Source organism: Oryzias latipes, chromosome 15 (genome assembly GCF_002234675.1).
Source record: "Oryzias latipes chromosome 15, ASM223467v1".
In the NCBI taxonomy this organism is placed as follows: Eukaryota; Metazoa; Chordata; class Actinopteri; order Beloniformes; family Adrianichthyidae; genus Oryzias; species Oryzias latipes.
In genome coordinates this window covers 7,361,600-7,378,746 of record NC_019873.2, presented here as the reverse complement: position 1 = coordinate 7,378,746, position 17,147 = coordinate 7,361,600, and the positions used below count along the sequence as shown (strand labels likewise).

Genomic DNA, 17,147 nt, shown 5'->3' with positions numbered 1-17,147 from the left:
TTAGATTCCATCATTTTCCAGCTTTTAACCATTGACTGTAGAAGAGAACTGGACTGACTGACTCCTCCCCCCCGGTGTTCTAGGAAGTAGCCGCTGGCTCCAAGAAGCCAACATCCCATAGACCTCTATAGAGAAACAAACAGCTCAGTCACTAACAATCCTCTTGATATTTTTCTCTTTATCGGCACAAATTATTCAAGTTATAAACTGACCAATCAGAATCCTCAATTAAAGTATGGGGTCTCACGTTAAATGTTCAAAATGTCTGACAGATTTTGGGGTGTGGCCTTCCAACAAGCTTGTTTTGGATTGGTGAGTGGTTGCCATAGAAATGACTGAAGGATTCCGACTAATCGGAGCTTTTTGACGTTGTCTGGATCCAACATGGAAGCGTTCACTGAATTGCCTTCCTGTGGGTGGAGCCAGAAGTCATTTTCTCTAGGTGATATCACATCGACTCAGTCCAGTTCTTTGATAGTCAATGATTGTTTTCCTGGGAAGCTCCGCCCCCTGAAACCATTGATTGTGCTTGTCAGGAAATGTCTGTTTTTATTTGTGTTGACCCCAGGACTGCAGTTTGTTCCACCTTTCAAGTAAAAGTGTGAAGAACCAAAAGGGACAACTTACTAAAGTCTGATCAAACCAAATCAATCCCTAGAAAGTGAAAGAGCATGGAGCCGATTTATTTGAGTAGTTTTGAGTCAAAATGATAATTTTCTATTTATGATGGAAAATCCACATTTTTATCATCATAATTCCAGTATAATTTCATAAATGAAAACAGTTTTTATTTATAACTAAATAGAATCGTATTTGTGTCTGTTTGACAAATCAGTGTTTGTGTAACCCTTGTGCTATCCTTGGTACTTTAACATTGGGAGTTGGGTCATCTAGACCCACTAGACAGTGCTCTGAACCTTTTTTCTTCAATGATTTGTCATCTTCACTGGTGTCCATGGATTACATGAAATCTTCACGCAGATGCTACCCCACCGGCTCCCGCCCCATCGGCTCCCGCCCCATCGGCTTCCGCCCCACCGGCTCCCATCCCACTGGCTCCTGTGCTTTTCTCTGCATTAAACTGTGAATCAGTGGCAACCTTCCGAGGATGAAAAGCCCCGTCATAATCCTGAGACGGCGTCCGCTCACTTCCGCTCACACGTCTGTCCTGGCTCTGTGGCGTGAAACGCGACCCTGCCAGTGATCCCGACTAACGCGCCGCTCTCACATTCAAGGATACGACCCAAGTCAGGCAGAGGAAGGAGGCACTCTGGCTCCAGCCCGTCAACCTTATTTTATATATTTAGTCGGATGTTTTGGGATAAAAATTTTCAGACTCAGCACTTCCTGTAGATGAATTTGAGTGGGTTTCCATGGCGACTCAGCACCCCTGTCAGTCACTGGATGTTTGGTGTGTTCGGCCTTCCTTCTGAGTCCGACTGTAACTGGACCCCTTCCCAGCCCCAGTCATTCCTGGTATCTGCCGTTGAGGAGAAAGTGGGAACAGCTGGGTAACACCCCTCCACCCCCCCAGCTCCGCTCAGGAACCCTGATGTTGGAACCCGAGTCTGAGTCCTGGCTACCACTGGTTAAAGTATTAGTGCTGGGGGGGGTCATGTTCAAACTAGAGCAAAGGCGATTGTTCAGAACCCGGTGACCGCCCCTCAAGGTTATCGTCTGCCATCTAGTGGAGGAACCGGCAGCAGCAGCTGGGTTGCATTTCTCTTTTAATCGGTCACAATTCAGAGCTACAGGAGAACACTGAAGGAGGACGAATGTGGGACCGTAGGGGAGGGGGAGGCCTGACGGCCTGGACTCCGGGTTCAAGCCATCGCCGGACAACTGCAGGGGCTGTTTCCGGCGGCAGCTGCACAAACAGAACCGGGCTGTGGAGGGCGGCGGTGACCCATCAATGGGTGACTGAAGATGATCAGGAGTTCTTCTTATGTCGTCCGGACTTGAGCGAAGCGCATTTTGGGCCTGCAGAGGCACACAGGGAGAAGAGGGCTTGAGCTGCTGACTTGCAGGGGGCAGGTGTGTTTGAGTGCAGCAGTGAAAGGACCTGGGCGTCTTCTCAGCGCTCTGCCTGGCTTGGGACGAGTTCTTGAACTGCGCTTCGAGCCGGGCGTAGATTCCCCCTGGAGGCTGCGCAGCAACACAAAAACACGTTCAAGAACAACAACGGCTGCACAAACAACTCCTGCGGCTCAACTGTGGAGAAGAAAATCCAGGTCAGGCCTGAACTCATTGTCTTGTTTCCGTGAGGACCACAGACCTCCTTTGTGTCCTTGGATTTACTCTGCTCCTCATCTCCAAACCTCATCCTGGTCAGGTGACTGATGATCTCCACCATGCGGCGCTGGTCTGGTAACACAAAGGCAGAGGCTGATGTAAACCGGGCCTCTTCCGGGAGGCGGAACAACCGAGCTGGGCATCACCTTCTTCCCTCTGGGCGTCCTGGTTGTAGCGCAGGGAGCGGGAGACGTCCCACTTGCTCTTCTGGATGCTCACTCTGCAACAAGAAGGCGGCAGCCTGAGAAAGGGTTCGGTTCGTGAGGAAAACGTTGGAGCGTGAATGAGGGGGCGGGGTCTGAACGTACGTGAAAGGCGTGCTGTCTCTGCCCTGCGACTGGGGAGAAACAGACATCAGTCAAATATTCAGCTGTAGAACCACCTTCTTACAAACAGAAACTGTTGTTCATTTATTTTACATTTAGGAGCGTATTATTTGATATTTTCAGGAGTGTTCAGGTTAATTTGCTGACCCTGATGTGCGTCGCAGCCAAACTCACCTTCTCTGGTTTCTCTTTGCGCTGGAAGTTGGGAGAGGACAGCTGCTTCTTCAGAGGTCGCTGACCCCTCTTGGCCTTTTTAGCAGCTGGAAACAAAAAGGAAAAAAGGTTCAGAGGCGCCATCTGCAGGCTGCTAAGAGAAACTTCTTGTACAACACTTTAGCACAAATTTGTGGTGTTAAAAATAGACGTGTGCTAAAAAGAGAAAGTGGTGTCGCGTTTGGACTTCCTGTCTTTAGGATCTGCAGCGATCAAAGCAAATCAACCATTTGAGGCCGATCGTGTGTTTCCTTTATTCTTTTCAGGCCAGAGAACCGAGCTCTCTCAGATACCGAAACCTTCTGACGAGAAACGTTTCAGCAAGGCAGGAAAAACTTACATTGACCAAACAAACATACATCTTTCTTAGTTTAATTAAAAAGCAAAGCACCAAAAACATAACAAAAGAAGATTTTTTTCTGTCTTTGGCTCATTTAAAACCCACTGATTAAAAAAAAGGCATTTTTCTGAAGATGAAGGTCAAAATTGCTTTTCTGATTATTTCGTGATTCAAATTGTTGTGAATCAAGAGTAAATGAAAACAAAAAATGCCCACAACTCTGAGGGGAATTTCTGATGAACACCTGAAACTGTGTCCTAGGAAACTACAGCTTTTTATGATTTTGCCTGAAAACAACATGAGACCACTGGGAACACCGCGATAGCACATCAAAGGACGGTCAGAGTGGGTGACTTAACCCTTGTGCTATCCTAGGCACTTTAACATTGGGAGTTGGGTCATCTAGACCCACTAGACAGTGCTCTGAACCTTTTTTCTTCAATGATTTGTGATCTTCACTGGTGTCCATAGATTACATGAAATCTTTCCACCTTTATCCACCTTTGTCATGGTAGGGAGAACACATCAATGTAAGGGGGGGGTCATCTAAAATAGCACAAGGGTTAACCACCTGAGTTCATTTAGCTTTCTGCCTGTTCAAAGTGGAGCCTTCTCGCCATGTTTGGATCATTTTATCTTTTAAATCACAACTTCCAGAGCATAAAGAAGCAAAGCAGCCCCACACCATCACACTGCCACTACTGTGTTTGAGTGCTACTGGGATTTTTCTTTTCTTTTTTGTGTAGTTAGTTGGACGTCGTGTTCCCAGTAATAGGTGTAATCCATGAAGTGGGTTTACAGATGTTTAAAGGCTGTAAAACTCCTCACTGCACACTTTACACACGTTTACTTAGACAGACATGAACATTTCTCTCCTGTTTAAACTCAAAGTTCAAACCTTCATAGAGAAATGAGTCCAATATTACAGAATGAAAACAAAGATCTGACCAGGATGGAGGAATCCTATCGGTTTGGGAAGCTGACAGCGTTTCGGTACGGGAGACACGGCATGAATATCGCCTGATGAGGTCTACAGCCAATAGGGATGCAGAACGCAGTGCTCTGTAAAAACGTCTGGGACACGGTGAAAGGTGAACCGCGACGTGGCGAGGAAACACAGAAGTCCACGGAATATTTCTTCACTCATTTTGGGGGAAAAATCTAGATGTTTTGATTAAAAATGTGTTGCTCAGCCGTGGATCTATTTTTGTCTGGCAGCAAAATTAACTTTTTAACCCTTTGATGTCAGAGACTTTCTTTTTCTCTTCTGTCCTTTAATTTCTTCAGATAAGTGATTTTTTTTTTTAGATCTTTTATTGATGATATAAAAGAATCGACTGCAGCTTCTGATTCTGCATCTCAGCTTGAAGAAACTTCCACCCTAAAAAAACTGAGGTCCCACCTTGTTTCTTGGACTGCTCCTCTTCGTCCCCGACCTCGTCCTCGGTGACCTCTGACCCTGTGGTGTAGTCCTCATCCTCCGACAACAGAGACTGCTGCTTCTAAACCGACACGGGCCCCCCCGGTGTTAGACTAGAAACAGACATGCTGCTCTTTTCGGCACATCAACAGCTGTGGGCAAAACGGGCAGAATTTTCAAAAAAGCAGGAGAGGTCCTACCAGCTGGAGACTCCAGTTTTTCAGAAAGGAAAACTGGTAACAGAGGAGAGATGGATGAGTTCAAATCTAGAAAAAAAGTAGTGCAGGAAAGCCTGAACAGGGAAAATCAGAGACGCTCACAGAGCTGCCGCCCCCCTTCAGAGGTCCCAGGAGCGTCGGCTCCAGCAGAGAGTCGCAGTCCTGGACCTTCTCGGGTCCGGACGGGCTCTCCTCGCTGCTTTCAGAGACACACAGGTCATTTCCCGGAGTCGCCATGAATGCTAAAAGCTGTCCTGGAACATCTCAACTTTATCTTGAAACAAAGGGAAAAAGCAGCGGAGCAGGAAACGGACAGGAAGTCTGCGGGAACTGAGGCTCACCTGTCCACAGGTGAAGAGTTGGACAAACACACGGCGTCTCTGTGCAGCAGCAGGTCGTTGAGGACTCTGACCTGCGCTGACGTGGCCTCGTCACAGCCTTCCTCGCTGGGGACGCTCACTATGTGGTCCCGCATCTTACAGCCCTGCACACGTGCACGCACGCACACACAGGCGAATATTTATTTACGCCTCGTAGCACGCGGTGATGACAAATGTTTACAGCTAAAGAGCTGACCAGCATGTCAGAGACTCCAGTAAAAATCACAGGAAGTAGTTCAGGCTTGTTTTCAACACCAAAGGTTTTTGCAGCCTCTCCCATTGAACAGGCGGAGTTTTGATTGACAGGCTGCAGGTAGCAATTCTACGGACGCTGCATCTGCAGCTCCTGGAGGCTCATGTGAAAGCTCTGACTGACTCCATGATGATCCAGAGCGTGGATTCCAGTTTTTCCAAAAATGCTCCATGTAACCCTTGTGCTATCCTAGGCACTTTAACGTTGGGAGTTGGGTCACCTAGACCCACTAGACAGTGCTCTGAACCTTTTTTCTTCAATGATTTGTGATCTTCACTGGTGTCCATGGATTACATGAAGTCTTTCCACCTTTATCCACCTTTGTCATGGTAGGGAGAACACCTCAATGTAAGGGTGGGGTCATCTAAGATAGCACAAGGGTTAAAGGATCTGGAGGCTATTTTTTTAAATTAGCGAATATAAGCTAAAGAGACACATTTAGTTATTTTTAGAACTGATAAACAAATACGGACTTTAAGAAGCACTTTTTATTTTATTTCAAAGACTAAAAAGGGAGATGAAATCAGAGAGAGTGTGTTTCTGAACCTTTGGCGTTCCCGTTGGGTCGAAGCGGAGGACCCTCTTCCTGCAGCAGGGGTAAACTCCCGCTCCGTGCCAGCCTTTGTCTGCCCCCGCCCCCGGGTACAGCACGCTGTCAGGGTGGTACCTGCAGCACGTCAGCTCTGCACACACAAACACCTGCGCACAAGAGCGGCACTCACAACCAGGTTTAAAGGGGCAGGAGGGGGGCGCTGGCGGATCTGACCTGCTGACACCGGGAGCAGGTCAGGTGGTTGATGGTTCCCCAGATTCTCCAATAAACTGAGACCCAGGACTTGAGCTCCTCGTAGAGACCCCTGATGTACTCGTGGACATCCCAGCTCTTCTGCCTGCATGGGACAGCAGTTCTGGACGGGTCAACGGACGAATCCTCGGCTGCACCGAGTCCCAACCAACACCCATACCTGGAGTGTGTGTAGACGATTTCTCCTCGAGCATCCACGTTGATTTTTCCTGGAAGACAGGAAATGCTCCTCTCCGTGTCTTTGGTCAGCAGCTTGAGGCACTGTCCACACCTGCGTGGTTGACGACCAGAAGGTTCGTTAGGAACGCCGTGGCCGCAAGCGCGGAAGAACAGGAGGACGCCTGACCTGTACAGGGAGGAGGCGTTTCCCGGAGAATCCCTGCTCCGGCAGTTCGGATCAAAGAGACGCTCGATTTTCTTCTGAAACAGTTTGCTGTTGAGGTGGAGGAGAACTCTAAAGTGACTCAGCAAAAACAAAACCTCCCGTCAATTGTTTGTTGCATTGTAGTGAAAAAACCTTGATTCTTTTTTGCACAAATATTGAAAAAATGTCACATTTTTACAAGAAGTTAGGAACTTTGACATCACAGAAATGTTGTGTTATCCAATAAAAACTTTTCTTTTTATGAAGTAAGAGTTGTATCTCGGTGGGTAGCGACGTCTCCTGACGGTTAAAGACATGAAGCTGCAGGAAACAAACATTAGCAGATGTTTTTTCGCCAATAACATCTGTCAAAATAAGAGAGAGAGGAAAAACTCCTATTAAAAAGTCTTGTTCACATTTTTAATTTTTAAACCCCATGTCACATTTTCTGACTCATAAAAAACCCGAAAGAGTCTGAGATATGAGGGGGGGAAACTGAACTGTTGAAAAAATTCTGTCAATGTAAGCGCTGGAGCAAAGCCCATCAAACACTGGAAGACGTTACGCCTTTATTTTGAAAGGTCCTGACAGCAAGCCCAATAAATTGTCCTACAAAAAATGAAATAAAATAAAAAAAGAGCTGACACTCAAGAATAAAAACTATCAATTCATTAAGAAAAATGGAATTAGCAACAAATTGGTGTGTATAAAACGCCATTTAACCCTCAATTAACCTCATTTAACCCCAGCATGGGATGTTGCCAATCTGTTTACAACCATGCAAGAATGACACCCACATTAGTACTGTATTCATTTACAATGTAACGTGAAAGGTATAAAACTTTGAAATTCTTGATTGACAACAAACATAAACACAAGTTATTATAGATAATTGTGGACCTTTTTATTTATTTATTAATATTTTTACAGTTTTTACCTTCATTTTGCTTTGTCTGTGGATTTAAACATTTTTATTTTGTCTCTACTATAAGTATTAAAAAAATAAAAAACAGTTTATGTCAGTTTTTTGTGATGTTTACAGTAAAAAAAAATGTAAAAACTTTGCCAATTGGGTTTGAGTTTTTTGGACAGTTTCAGGTTCACGGTGGAATTATTTGGGCGATAGAATGAAAACATTTGTACTACAATGATTGACATCAAGAATCGCCACAAAGACAGTTTCAATGATAAAAATAATAGAGCAAATTGTAAAATGGAGAAAATGCTCAAAACGGCCCCAGAGTACAAAGGGTTAATGTAAAAAGACTTGCAAGTGTGTCCGTTTTGGTGTTTAGGAGTAATAAACAGAGATTAAAAAGTGATCAAAAACAAAGTGAAAACAGTAGTTAATGTGTCAACATCCTTCACAAATGCTGATAACATCATTTAAGATTTGGTGAGACACACTAATGATTTTTTTTTGTTAACCTATGGTTCTGTCCCAATCCCCCACTCCTCACTATTTAGTGCTCCGGATCTAAAATGTGTAAATCTAGTGTCCTGGAAATTCCTCCTTCTGGAAAGGTATCCAGTATGCATCAATACTCACTAGAAAAGCACATATAGACCACAATGCATTGCGTTTGAACAATTTTTCATTTGAAAAACTGTTTTTAAATTTATTTTTTAAAGATTTTCAGAACCCAGTGGATTCATAAATAGTATTAAAATGTTCATGTTTATTAGATTTTCACTTCAGCAAATGGGTGACATCATATTTGTCGTTAAAAAAAAAAAGTAGGGAGTATGTGTCCGAGTTAGCTTAGTTTAACGCCAGGGCACTAGATAGTCCTGCACTGTATCATTGTTAAGTAGTTAGGAAGGGAATTCGGACATTGACTAAATAACGGCCTGTGTTTGCAAAAGCGTGTCATTCCTCACACTGACAAAAGAGGGCGATGGTGAGCTACAAATCCCAGCTTCTTCCTTGTTTCGTGCAGGTTTCCTGACTCCACCTGAAGCCCTTCTCACCTCTTGAACTTGTCCTTTTTGTCCCGGATGTCGTCGGCTTCGTTGTGGTTGAAAAGCTCGGCGATCAGCGTGGTCAGGTTGCTGTTGATGCAGTTCATGTTGCAGGGCGTGGCCACAATGGCGCTCATGTGCTTGTGGCAGTACTGGATGCACTCATCCACCTGTAATCGGGGGACCAAAGGACACCCGTAACCTTGCAAAGCCTTTGAGCTGCGGCTGCAAAAGCGGCGAGAAGGATTTTACGAAAACACATTTCCACGGACATCCATGCAGCAAACGAGCTCGTTTTAAAGGTTGTTCGTCAAAAACAGACAACGTGCAACAGAACTTTTTCAAAAACAACCTGAACGGAGAGCCTCACTCTGCACCGCATCACTTACCAACGTGTCCATCTTCAAGAACTCGGAGGAGATCAGGATTGAGATGACATTGCTGGGCTCTGTAACCGACAAACACCACGTGACCAACCAAGCCAACCCCACAAATCCACCAACAACACCGAAACGCAACAGACACACACACACCACGATCAGTGGGAAGAAAAAAAAAAAGAGATCAAGGAAGCACCGATGGAGAAGATGAGCACCTCAAGCATTACCGAGAGTGATCGTTTACGACCTGTGCCGGAGATTTACCCAGCCGAGGCTTGTCCCTGTTCCCCTCTCCGGCAGAGTTCCTCCTCACGTAGTTCATGAGCCAGTCGAAGATCTGCACGTCGCAGTGAACCGAGATGTCCACTTCCTCCCACCTCTGCGCGTCCACGGACAGATACTCAGCAAAGTAACGCATCTCTTTGACCAGCAGATCTCTGGGACACGTGAAGTCCTGCTTCAGGTTCTTGGTCTCGTCACAGACGTGGATCACCATGTTGGGACTGAAAGGGAGGGTTCAGAAGAGTTCACGTCTAACGGAGGCGCCGCTCCTTTCTGCCAGGAGAAAACTCACTCTCCAGACTTTTGGGGCGTGTCCTCCTCCACCGCAGTGGCTCGTTTCTCCTTCTCCACAGGATCGCCCCTTCCTGAGGGGATCGACCTCCCGCCTGCAGACATGAGCGGATCACACAGTCTAAACGAAAGGACCAAATCCAGTGGAGGACGTAAGGATTTGATCTCTGGCTGATTTTGTCGGGTTGCCCGCCTAAAACGAAAGGGACAGTTTGTCGTCTTCTTGCTAGGTTCATTTGAACAGTGAGTGAAAGAAAATCAAGAAATCCACTTTACAGAGTTTATATACATTTATTTGCATTTCATGGAAGGGAATAAGTATTTGATCCCCAAGTAACCATGTAACCCTTGTGCTATCCTAGGCACTTTAACATTGGGAGTTGGGTCATCTAGACCCACTAGACAGTGCTCTGAACCTTTTTTCTTCAATGATTTGTGATCTTCACTGGTGTCCATGGATTACATGAAATCTTTCCACCTTTATCCACCTTTGTCATGGTAGGGAGAACATCAAGGAAAGGTGGGGTCATCTAAGATAGCACAAGGGTTAAGCTATGTTCACTCCACCCTCGACAAGCGACTACGTTTAGTGACGAGTCAGTGTACGGCGTTCTTCGGGCTTCCGCTGTCAAAAATCAGATTCACTCTTAGCTACTCAAGTCTTTGGGCCCTACGTACAAAAACGCGCGGCCATTAAACGTGCATTGCAAGTTAAACCAGGTTGAACTTTGACCAATCGGGACTCGGGTTTGGTAAAGATGGATGGATGGTGTCCCTTTATTTTCACTGCAGTGCCAACTGTTTCAAAATTGAATGTGAAGGAGAAATTTCATTTATTCATTCATTCATTGAATGAATGAATCATTGCGGTGATTTGCATCACTTTGACATTTCACGCCAAGCCTCATCCCACTGTAGTCGGCGGACACGCGCTAGTAAACAGAAGAAGAACAAAAAGCCCCTCCCTGTATGTCCAGTGTTAACACCATGGGCCAAACTCGCGTTCCAGAACCCACGTTTCAGCACGTTCTTGAATGTGCGTCACATGCCCGGTGTGAGAATAGCTTTAGTCATGGTTCACACCGATCAGTTAGACTCTCCTAATTAACCTGCCACTAAATTAAAGACACCTGTGTGAACTGATCACCTGTGGAAAAGACGCCTGTCCACAGGATCCGTCCATCAGTCAGACTCCAAACTCTCCAACATGGGAAGACTTTCAGAACCGACTGCAAAACTATTAGCAACAAGCCGGGGGTGAAGGCCACAAACTGTTGGTGCCAAAACACAAGACCATGACCATCACCCCACCTTCAGGTCTGGGGCTCCAAACAAGGTCTGACCTGGAGGGGTTTCCATGACAACAAAGAGAAATGGTTTTAAAACAACACGGCAGCTGGAACCACAGTCACCAAGAGAACCATTGGTGCTACTTTACCCCGCACTGGTTTAGCACATCCCAGTGCTGACAAAGCCCCCATGCTTAACCCTTGTGCCATCTTAGATGACCCCACCCTTACATTGACGAGTTCTCCCTACCATGACAAAGGTGGATAAAGGTGGAAAGATTTCATGTAATCCATGGACACCAGTGAAGATCACAAATCATTGAAGAAAAAGGTTCAGAGCACTGTCTAGTGGGTCTAGATGACCCAACTCCCAACGTTAAAGTGCCTAGGATAGCACAAGGGTTACGGAGACACGTGTGCAGGCCCGCCTGAAGCTTGCTGAGGAGCACCTTCATGATTCAGATTGGAGGACAGTGCTGTGGTCAGATGGCACCGACATGGAGCTCTTTGGCATCTACTCAACCTGTTTGGAAGGGGAGCAATGCTGCCTTTGACCCCAAGAACAGCGTCCTCACTGTCAAGCATTTAGGATGACAGACTGTTCATTTCTTTGAAAGCGGGAAAACCTATAGAATCAGCAAAGGGTGCAATCCTTACTCCGTATTTGATTTCCCTGACTGACCTGGTGTTTTGCTCTGGCTGCTTCCCTCCTTTTCGACCACGGCCTCCGTGTCCAGCAGCGTGGACGTGCCTTCTGGAGCTGGCGTGCCTTCTTCACTTAAGGTGTTGCACTGATAGTCCACGTGTGGAAACGCCCCCGAGCTCTTCAGCTCCTCAAAGCGACGGGAACACTAGGATCACATGAAGGATGAGGTCGATGCTGACCCAGACAAGCGGGTGCAGGTGGAGACGTCCGCTTACCTCTTTGGGAGTGAAGCCTGGCACCAGCTTGGCAACATTGTCCCAGTTTATGGGCTGGACCACATCCCACAGAGAGCCCAGGACCATGTCCAGCACCAGGTTGTTGTTGTCATTGGGGAAGTTATTGTTGTCCGCACAGAACCGCCTCATCTCTACAGAACCCAAAACAAGAGAAAACGCAGAATTAATCTACAAGAAAACAAAACATCCTCAGATCCAAAAGTTTTACAGACTATTTTGTCCTATTCTTGAGATTACTAGATGTCTAACAAAACTGTCATGATGCATGTTATATTCGAAACCTATTTTCTTTTTAAATAACTAAATATAAGTATATATGTATTGGTCTATTTCAATCTGGTGCGCAATTATTTTTACTGTGGAAAAACTGGCGGTGATGCGTTCACAGGCCAGCCTCCTCGGCTCCTCATCATCCTGAGATGCATTTGGGTCAAATCAACTGTTTCTACACAACACTCACTCGAACAGCTAAACTAAGGCATACTTATCCGGGGATATTTCTTACTCTGGTCTCGTGGAATCAAGGAAGTGTGGGAATATTTTGCGTCATTGCGTGGGAAAGATGCTGCGCTGTAATTCCATGGGTTGCTAAGGCTAGCTAACTTTGCCGGACGGGACAGTATCTGCTGCCTTCAGGGAAAGCTCGTAATTTTTATACCAACAAAGCAAAGATGCGACAACTAATAGTGACGCGTTCATGTCATCATACCTAAAAAGTGTTAAAATAAGATGGTTTATCTGAAATATTATATGTTGCGCTATAAGCCCGTATTAACAGAACAATACGATATGGATTTAATTTTCATATTGATAGGACCATATTGAGCTTTGAGTGGGCTTTTGAAAATGTAGTATTTCCGATGTTCTGCGAATGCAGCATTAGTCTAAAAAAGCTGGCATAAATATTCAGCTTTTACGGGCCGTATTGGGGTTTTTAGACACACGAAAAAACAAACACTTAAAAGGAAAATATATCGATATAAGAGCAAATTGTGGTTTTAAAAAAATAGAATAGATATAAATGCAAATAAATGAAACATAAAGCTGGCCGCTTCTTCTGCGGAGTCGCCCCCGATGTCGCACTGCAGCAGCCAAGGGCGTCCTGTTGCCTGGAAACGAAAACCGTAAATCCAAAATTTCTGTCGTACATCAAACAGAGCTGTCATTTCCACACGCACGCACGCAACATTTTTCGACACAAATAATAAAATAAGACGTGCTTTTTTTTGGTTGCAGATTAATACTGCAAAAAATAATCCATTAGATTTATTTTCAAAATAATTATTTTAAGTATTTACAAAATTACATTGGACTAACAAACTTTAAAATGTGCAAAGCTAGTCTTTCTTATTTCTGAGTGAATCAAATTTCACTTGATCCAAAAAAAAACAACAACCTACAGATGTCCACCCGGCTTCACCTGAGGGTGAAACCTCACATGTATATCATGACATCAACAACCCTTTTACATTTCCCATTAACATACATCAATGCATCCCATAATTGGACTTCACAGAACACAAAGACGATGTAGTACACATCATCTCACACAAAAACGATTCTGAGCCATTTTACTTTAAGAGGAAAACTGTGCTGATGAATGAAATCAAAGACCTACAGAAGAATTGATTAGTGAAATGATAAACTTGAACTGACTGACAGACGATGTAAATGCAACACATGCACACACAGTCGTCACAGGTCCGTCTTTTCAGGGATATTCAACACTGTGTCAGAGCTCATGCTGGAGTTGGATGTTCCCAGAGCGAAGGCAGCTGGGATTTCTCTGTATACTGATTCTAGTAGGTGGTCTGTCGAGGGAGCCATGGAGGCTGTGGAGAGATCTGAAGTGGAACCATGCGCAGCTGCTGGTGTTTGAGAGGCCCGCTGGTTCTCCTCCTGGACCTCAGCGAGCCGTTCCATCTCCGCGTGCTTGCGGCCTCTCCTCTTGCCAAGGACTTTCACATAGTTAGCTGGGACCAGTCCAATTGTCTGGCCATCCACACTGGCCAGCAACCAGCCTCGCACCCGCGGTTGCTGCTCTGCAACCAGAATTTAAATATACCAATTGTTAATAAAGGCAGTTTTATGGAATACTTTAATTAATCACGACACATTTGAGGAAGGTCTCACCTTTAGGGGCCAGGTTTAGCATGTCTCCAGCCCGCAAAGGAATTTCTTCTTCAGAAGCTGCTGAGAAATCATACTCAGCCCGAGCCACGACATGATCGTCTTCCCCGCTGGCCCAGTTTGTACCTGAAAAAAACAACAACATTTCTATTGAGCACATCAAGTAGAAGAAACACGATTACATCAAGATAATTGAATAGTATTATTAAATGAATAATACTTTAATCGACAACTCCACACTGTGGTCATTGGTTTGGTGTTTTTATGATCTTCTGTTGTAAATTCTTCAAACAAACGGAAAAATAAACCAATAAAATTAAGGATTCAATGCCAGCCTTACTATTTTCATCAGAGCTGGGGCTGGAGCTCAACAACTTCCAGATGAGGTAAGGTCCACCCAGAACCACAGCAAAAAAGAGGAAAATAGGCCAGGACTTCACGCTCTGTTCATCCATTCCTGCCTCATATCCCCTGGAGGAACCCGCCACCACAGCATCACTTGTGCTGTCAGCCCACAAGTCCTCCACATCTGACCTCCTCCCCAGCAGCCGCAGCAAACGCTGGTAGAGATACCGCAGCGTGCGCACCAGAGCGAAGGCTGACAAAACTCTAGTGAGGTGAGCACGCAGCCTTGTTAGGTGATTGGCTACGTCCAGCACGGCACGAAAACTGTTGTACACGGCGGAGAAGGTGGCGTCCAGCATCATGCTAACCGAAGCAAAAGCCTGGACGATGCTTTCAATGGACTGGAAGGCTCCACGGCTGCTCTCCTCTGCCTGCTGCACAAACCGGCTGGGGGCGATTTCTTCTGTGTGGGGTAAACGACTGTACCCTCCCGGACCATAGCTGCCACCGAAGCCACCGCCATAACCGCCGCCATAGCTGTAAGGGCTGTAACCCCCATAGATGGAGCTTCCATAGGGGCTGTAAGAGGAGGTGAAAGAGGAATAGGATGGGCGGTATGACTGCTGGAGCGGGCGAGCAGGCACTGGAGGAGCCATTCTGGTCAGAACTGGAGGGCCAGCAGGAATGGAGGAGCCTGCAATTGGTCCAAAGTCTGTCGATCTGTGTGTAAAGAAAGTGATGGAGCTAAACCAGCAGGACAACCAAGAAATCTGAGCAAAATAACAAGACTTTCTGCTTTTTCGTTCTTAATGGATTTAAAACTGCTACTATTAAAAAATCAAACAGAAAGATAATATCTTTCAAAAAATTCATAGCAAAACTTTTGCGTTTATTAAGGCAATGCAACAAATATCTGGCAACTACGGGGGCCTGGCTACTATGCAAACTAGTAGCAACAAGTACTAAAACAAGTCTAAAAACACAGTCTAAAAACAATTAGACGAATTTTAAACATATTTGAAATTAACTAGTGTACCTTAGATACAACTATCCTGATTATAAATCAGTAATAGCTTTAACCAGCGTTTCATATGGTGTTTCGTTCTGTTCTGTAATTGTTTAGCAGTAGCTCCTTTAGCAACGTTAGCATTAGGCTACCTAGGAAAACTTCGAAACAACAACTAATAACCCTACAAATAACTTCCTGAATCTCATTTACCTGTAGTTTATAGGTGCGCTCATACCCCCAGGAATTCGCCTTTCCCACGGTTTGAGTGGGGGCTGTGAATCCATCGCGAAGTTTGTGATGGTTAGCTAAAAAATATCTGTGATGACAGATGTCCTCCTGTGACTTGCCGTGTTGCCTTCCTGAACTCCTTGTTTTTTTCTTTATTCTAAGGGATTTGATTTGTAATATTTTTGTATGTTTCTATTCTCTTTTTTGTGGCTTTTCATGTAACATGTTTTACTTTGGCTGATCAATAATGGTTATTTCAACAAATGAAACACTAGCTTACTAGGTAGTTTACTTTTATCGTTTTGGAATTTCCAATTTATATTGAAGGTACCACTTTAGCAATCGAAAACAGCAAGTCAGGCAAGACTAGTTGATATTCGTACCACAAATCAATCCAAACCGGTCTAAACACTTCGGGACTTCTGAATCTTACTATGTTATTCAATTTGTATAGAGATTTTTTTAAAACAATTTTTGCTTTTTATTATTTAAATTATTCAAAATATGGGCGTATCGATGAAATCAACTCGATTAGTACTGTCTGATCATTTTAATCCACCGAAAATCTCATTTTACCTTTGTCCACCAGAGGGCGCAAAGAATCAACAGAAAAGTGATGGGTAATGACAAAATCAATTACTCTTCTCTCATAAATTTTGAACCTCAAAATAATGTATATTAATAAATAATTTATGAACGATGTAATGACTTTAATACATTTTTATATATTTAAAACAATATTCAAAATGTTCATTATATTTATTTGATCTATTTAGTAATAAAAACAACAAATTGAAAGAGGAGTTTCAGTATGAAACTTATGTTTAGTCCACAAAAGTAACTTCAATATTGTTCATGTTTTTTTTAACTGCCATGAAGGGATGCTTACATATCAAGTGTTTAATGTCTTTAAATTGATCACAAAAGCTTAAAACTGCATCCAGATCTTTATTACATGCATGTATTTCATTGGACGAACAGTGAAAATCTGATGTCAGTTCTTTGCCCCCCCACTAACCAACGTCAGTCAACCCTAGCTGAGATGGGGAGTGGTGAAAAAGGCTGCTCTGAAGAGCCTCAGTGTGTGCAAAGTGAGCTGTGGTTTCAAGAGGGAGTCTCTGTGATGTCAAGTGTGAAGGCAGGAGATGTGGGGGAGCGCGTGCAGAGCTGTCGATTCGCATTCTATCAGAGACGAGCTCTGTGTCATCCCCACAGTGTGGGCGTGTGAGGCCGACTCCGTCATCTGTGGCATCATGGTATTTGGTTTGCTAGATTAAGGTGGGAATCCTAAGTGTCATCTGGTGAGAAGATGCCAGAGTTCTGAAGATACCTGATACAAAGTGGTTTGGTGGGATTGCCTGCGATGCTTTGCAAGAGCTTTGTAAAAGCTTTTTTCTGTTGTGACCTGGTTTTGGACTTGAGTTACCACTCAATCGAAAAGTGGTAGCAAAGCAAACCAAGAGTCCCTTCCTGACTGTAAAACATCATATATAAAAATATCGTTTGTGCTGCATGACTCAATAACCTGAAGAAACATCAGGAGTAAGCCTTGAAGCAACCGGCCAGCAGCAAATGTGAGACTCACATGTTTTATCTTGTCTGATATGCATGAAAAAATGTGCACATAAAGCTGAATGAAGCTCTATTTCTATCCATATAACAGCGAAGAAACAATGTC

General features: G+C 44.5%; 2 protein-coding genes across 4 annotated transcripts; both read right to left on the bottom strand.

Annotated features, from left to right (window-relative positions):
* Positions 1-161: 161 nt before the first annotated feature.
* Positions 162-12,852, bottom strand: kiaa1841 (KIAA1841 ortholog). 2 transcript variants are annotated; one of them, XM_011484094.3, is made up of 21 exons: positions 12,263-12,852; positions 11,737-11,888; positions 11,498-11,666; positions 9,528-9,621; positions 9,218-9,456; positions 8,963-9,021; positions 8,583-8,743; positions 6,594-6,680; positions 6,408-6,518; positions 6,209-6,332; positions 5,989-6,141; positions 5,151-5,293; positions 4,912-5,008; positions 4,792-4,824; positions 4,574-4,673; positions 2,793-2,878; positions 2,601-2,629; positions 2,439-2,512; positions 2,276-2,364; positions 2,063-2,145; positions 162-1,980 (listed from the first exon to the last, which is right to left on the bottom strand). In XM_011484094.3, exons 2-21 carry the CDS (start codon positions 11,884-11,886, stop codon positions 1,944-1,946), a joined length of 2,118 nt encoding a protein of 705 aa, XP_011482396.1. In that variant the 5' UTR covers positions 11,887-11,888; positions 12,263-12,852; the 3' UTR covers positions 162-1,943. The 2 variants fall into 2 exon arrangements, with proteins under 2 accessions (XP_011482396.1, XP_011482397.1); XM_011484095.3 differs by having other exon boundaries at positions 4,912-5,005.
* Positions 12,853-12,977: 125 nt separating this feature from the next.
* On the bottom strand, positions 12,978-15,622 carry pex13 (peroxisomal biogenesis factor 13). 2 transcript variants are annotated; one of them, XR_910082.3, is made up of 5 exons: positions 15,452-15,622; positions 14,228-14,952; positions 13,891-14,013; positions 13,318-13,799; positions 12,978-13,287 (listed from the first exon to the last, which is right to left on the bottom strand). XR_910082.3 is itself a non-coding variant. In XM_004076932.4 (4 exons), the coding sequence occupies exons 1-4, from the start codon at positions 15,523-15,525 to the stop codon at positions 13,453-13,455; spliced, it is 1,269 nt and encodes a 422-aa protein (XP_004076980.1). In that variant the 5' UTR covers positions 15,526-15,622; the 3' UTR covers positions 12,978-13,452. The 2 variants fall into 2 exon arrangements, 1 of the variants encoding a protein (XP_004076980.1); XM_004076932.4 differs by having other exon boundaries at positions 12,978-13,799.
* Between the last annotated feature and the right edge of the window lie 1,525 nt (positions 15,623-17,147).

What these genes read in the sequence shown, in the direction of transcription:
- kiaa1841 (XM_011484094.3), bottom strand. Translation starts at nt 11,886, where the DNA reads ATGAGGCGGTTCTGTGCGGACAACAATAACTTCCCCAATGACAACAAC. An exon ending in ATCGTCTACACACACTCCAG is followed by an intron (nt 6,333 to 6,407) that starts GTATGGGTGTTG and finishes TGTCCCATGCAG; the next exon opens with GCAGAAGAGCTGGGATGTCC. An exon ending in GCAAAGAGAAACCAGAGAAG is followed by an intron (nt 2,630 to 2,792) that starts GTGAGTTTGGCT and finishes GTTTCTCCCCAG; the next exon opens with TCGCAGGGCAGAGACAGCAC.
- pex13 (XM_004076932.4), bottom strand. Translation starts at nt 15,525, where the DNA reads ATGGATTCACAGCCCCCACTCAAACCGTGGGAAAGGCGAATTCCTGGG. An exon ending in AGCGCACCTATAAACTACAG is followed by an intron (nt 14,953 to 15,451) that starts GTAAATGAGATT and finishes CTTTACACACAG; the next exon opens with ATCGACAGACTTTGGACCAA. An exon ending in GCTAAACCTGGCCCCTAAAG is followed by an intron (nt 13,800 to 13,890) that starts GTGAGACCTTCC and finishes TTCTGGTTGCAG; the next exon opens with AGCAGCAACCGCGGGTGCGA.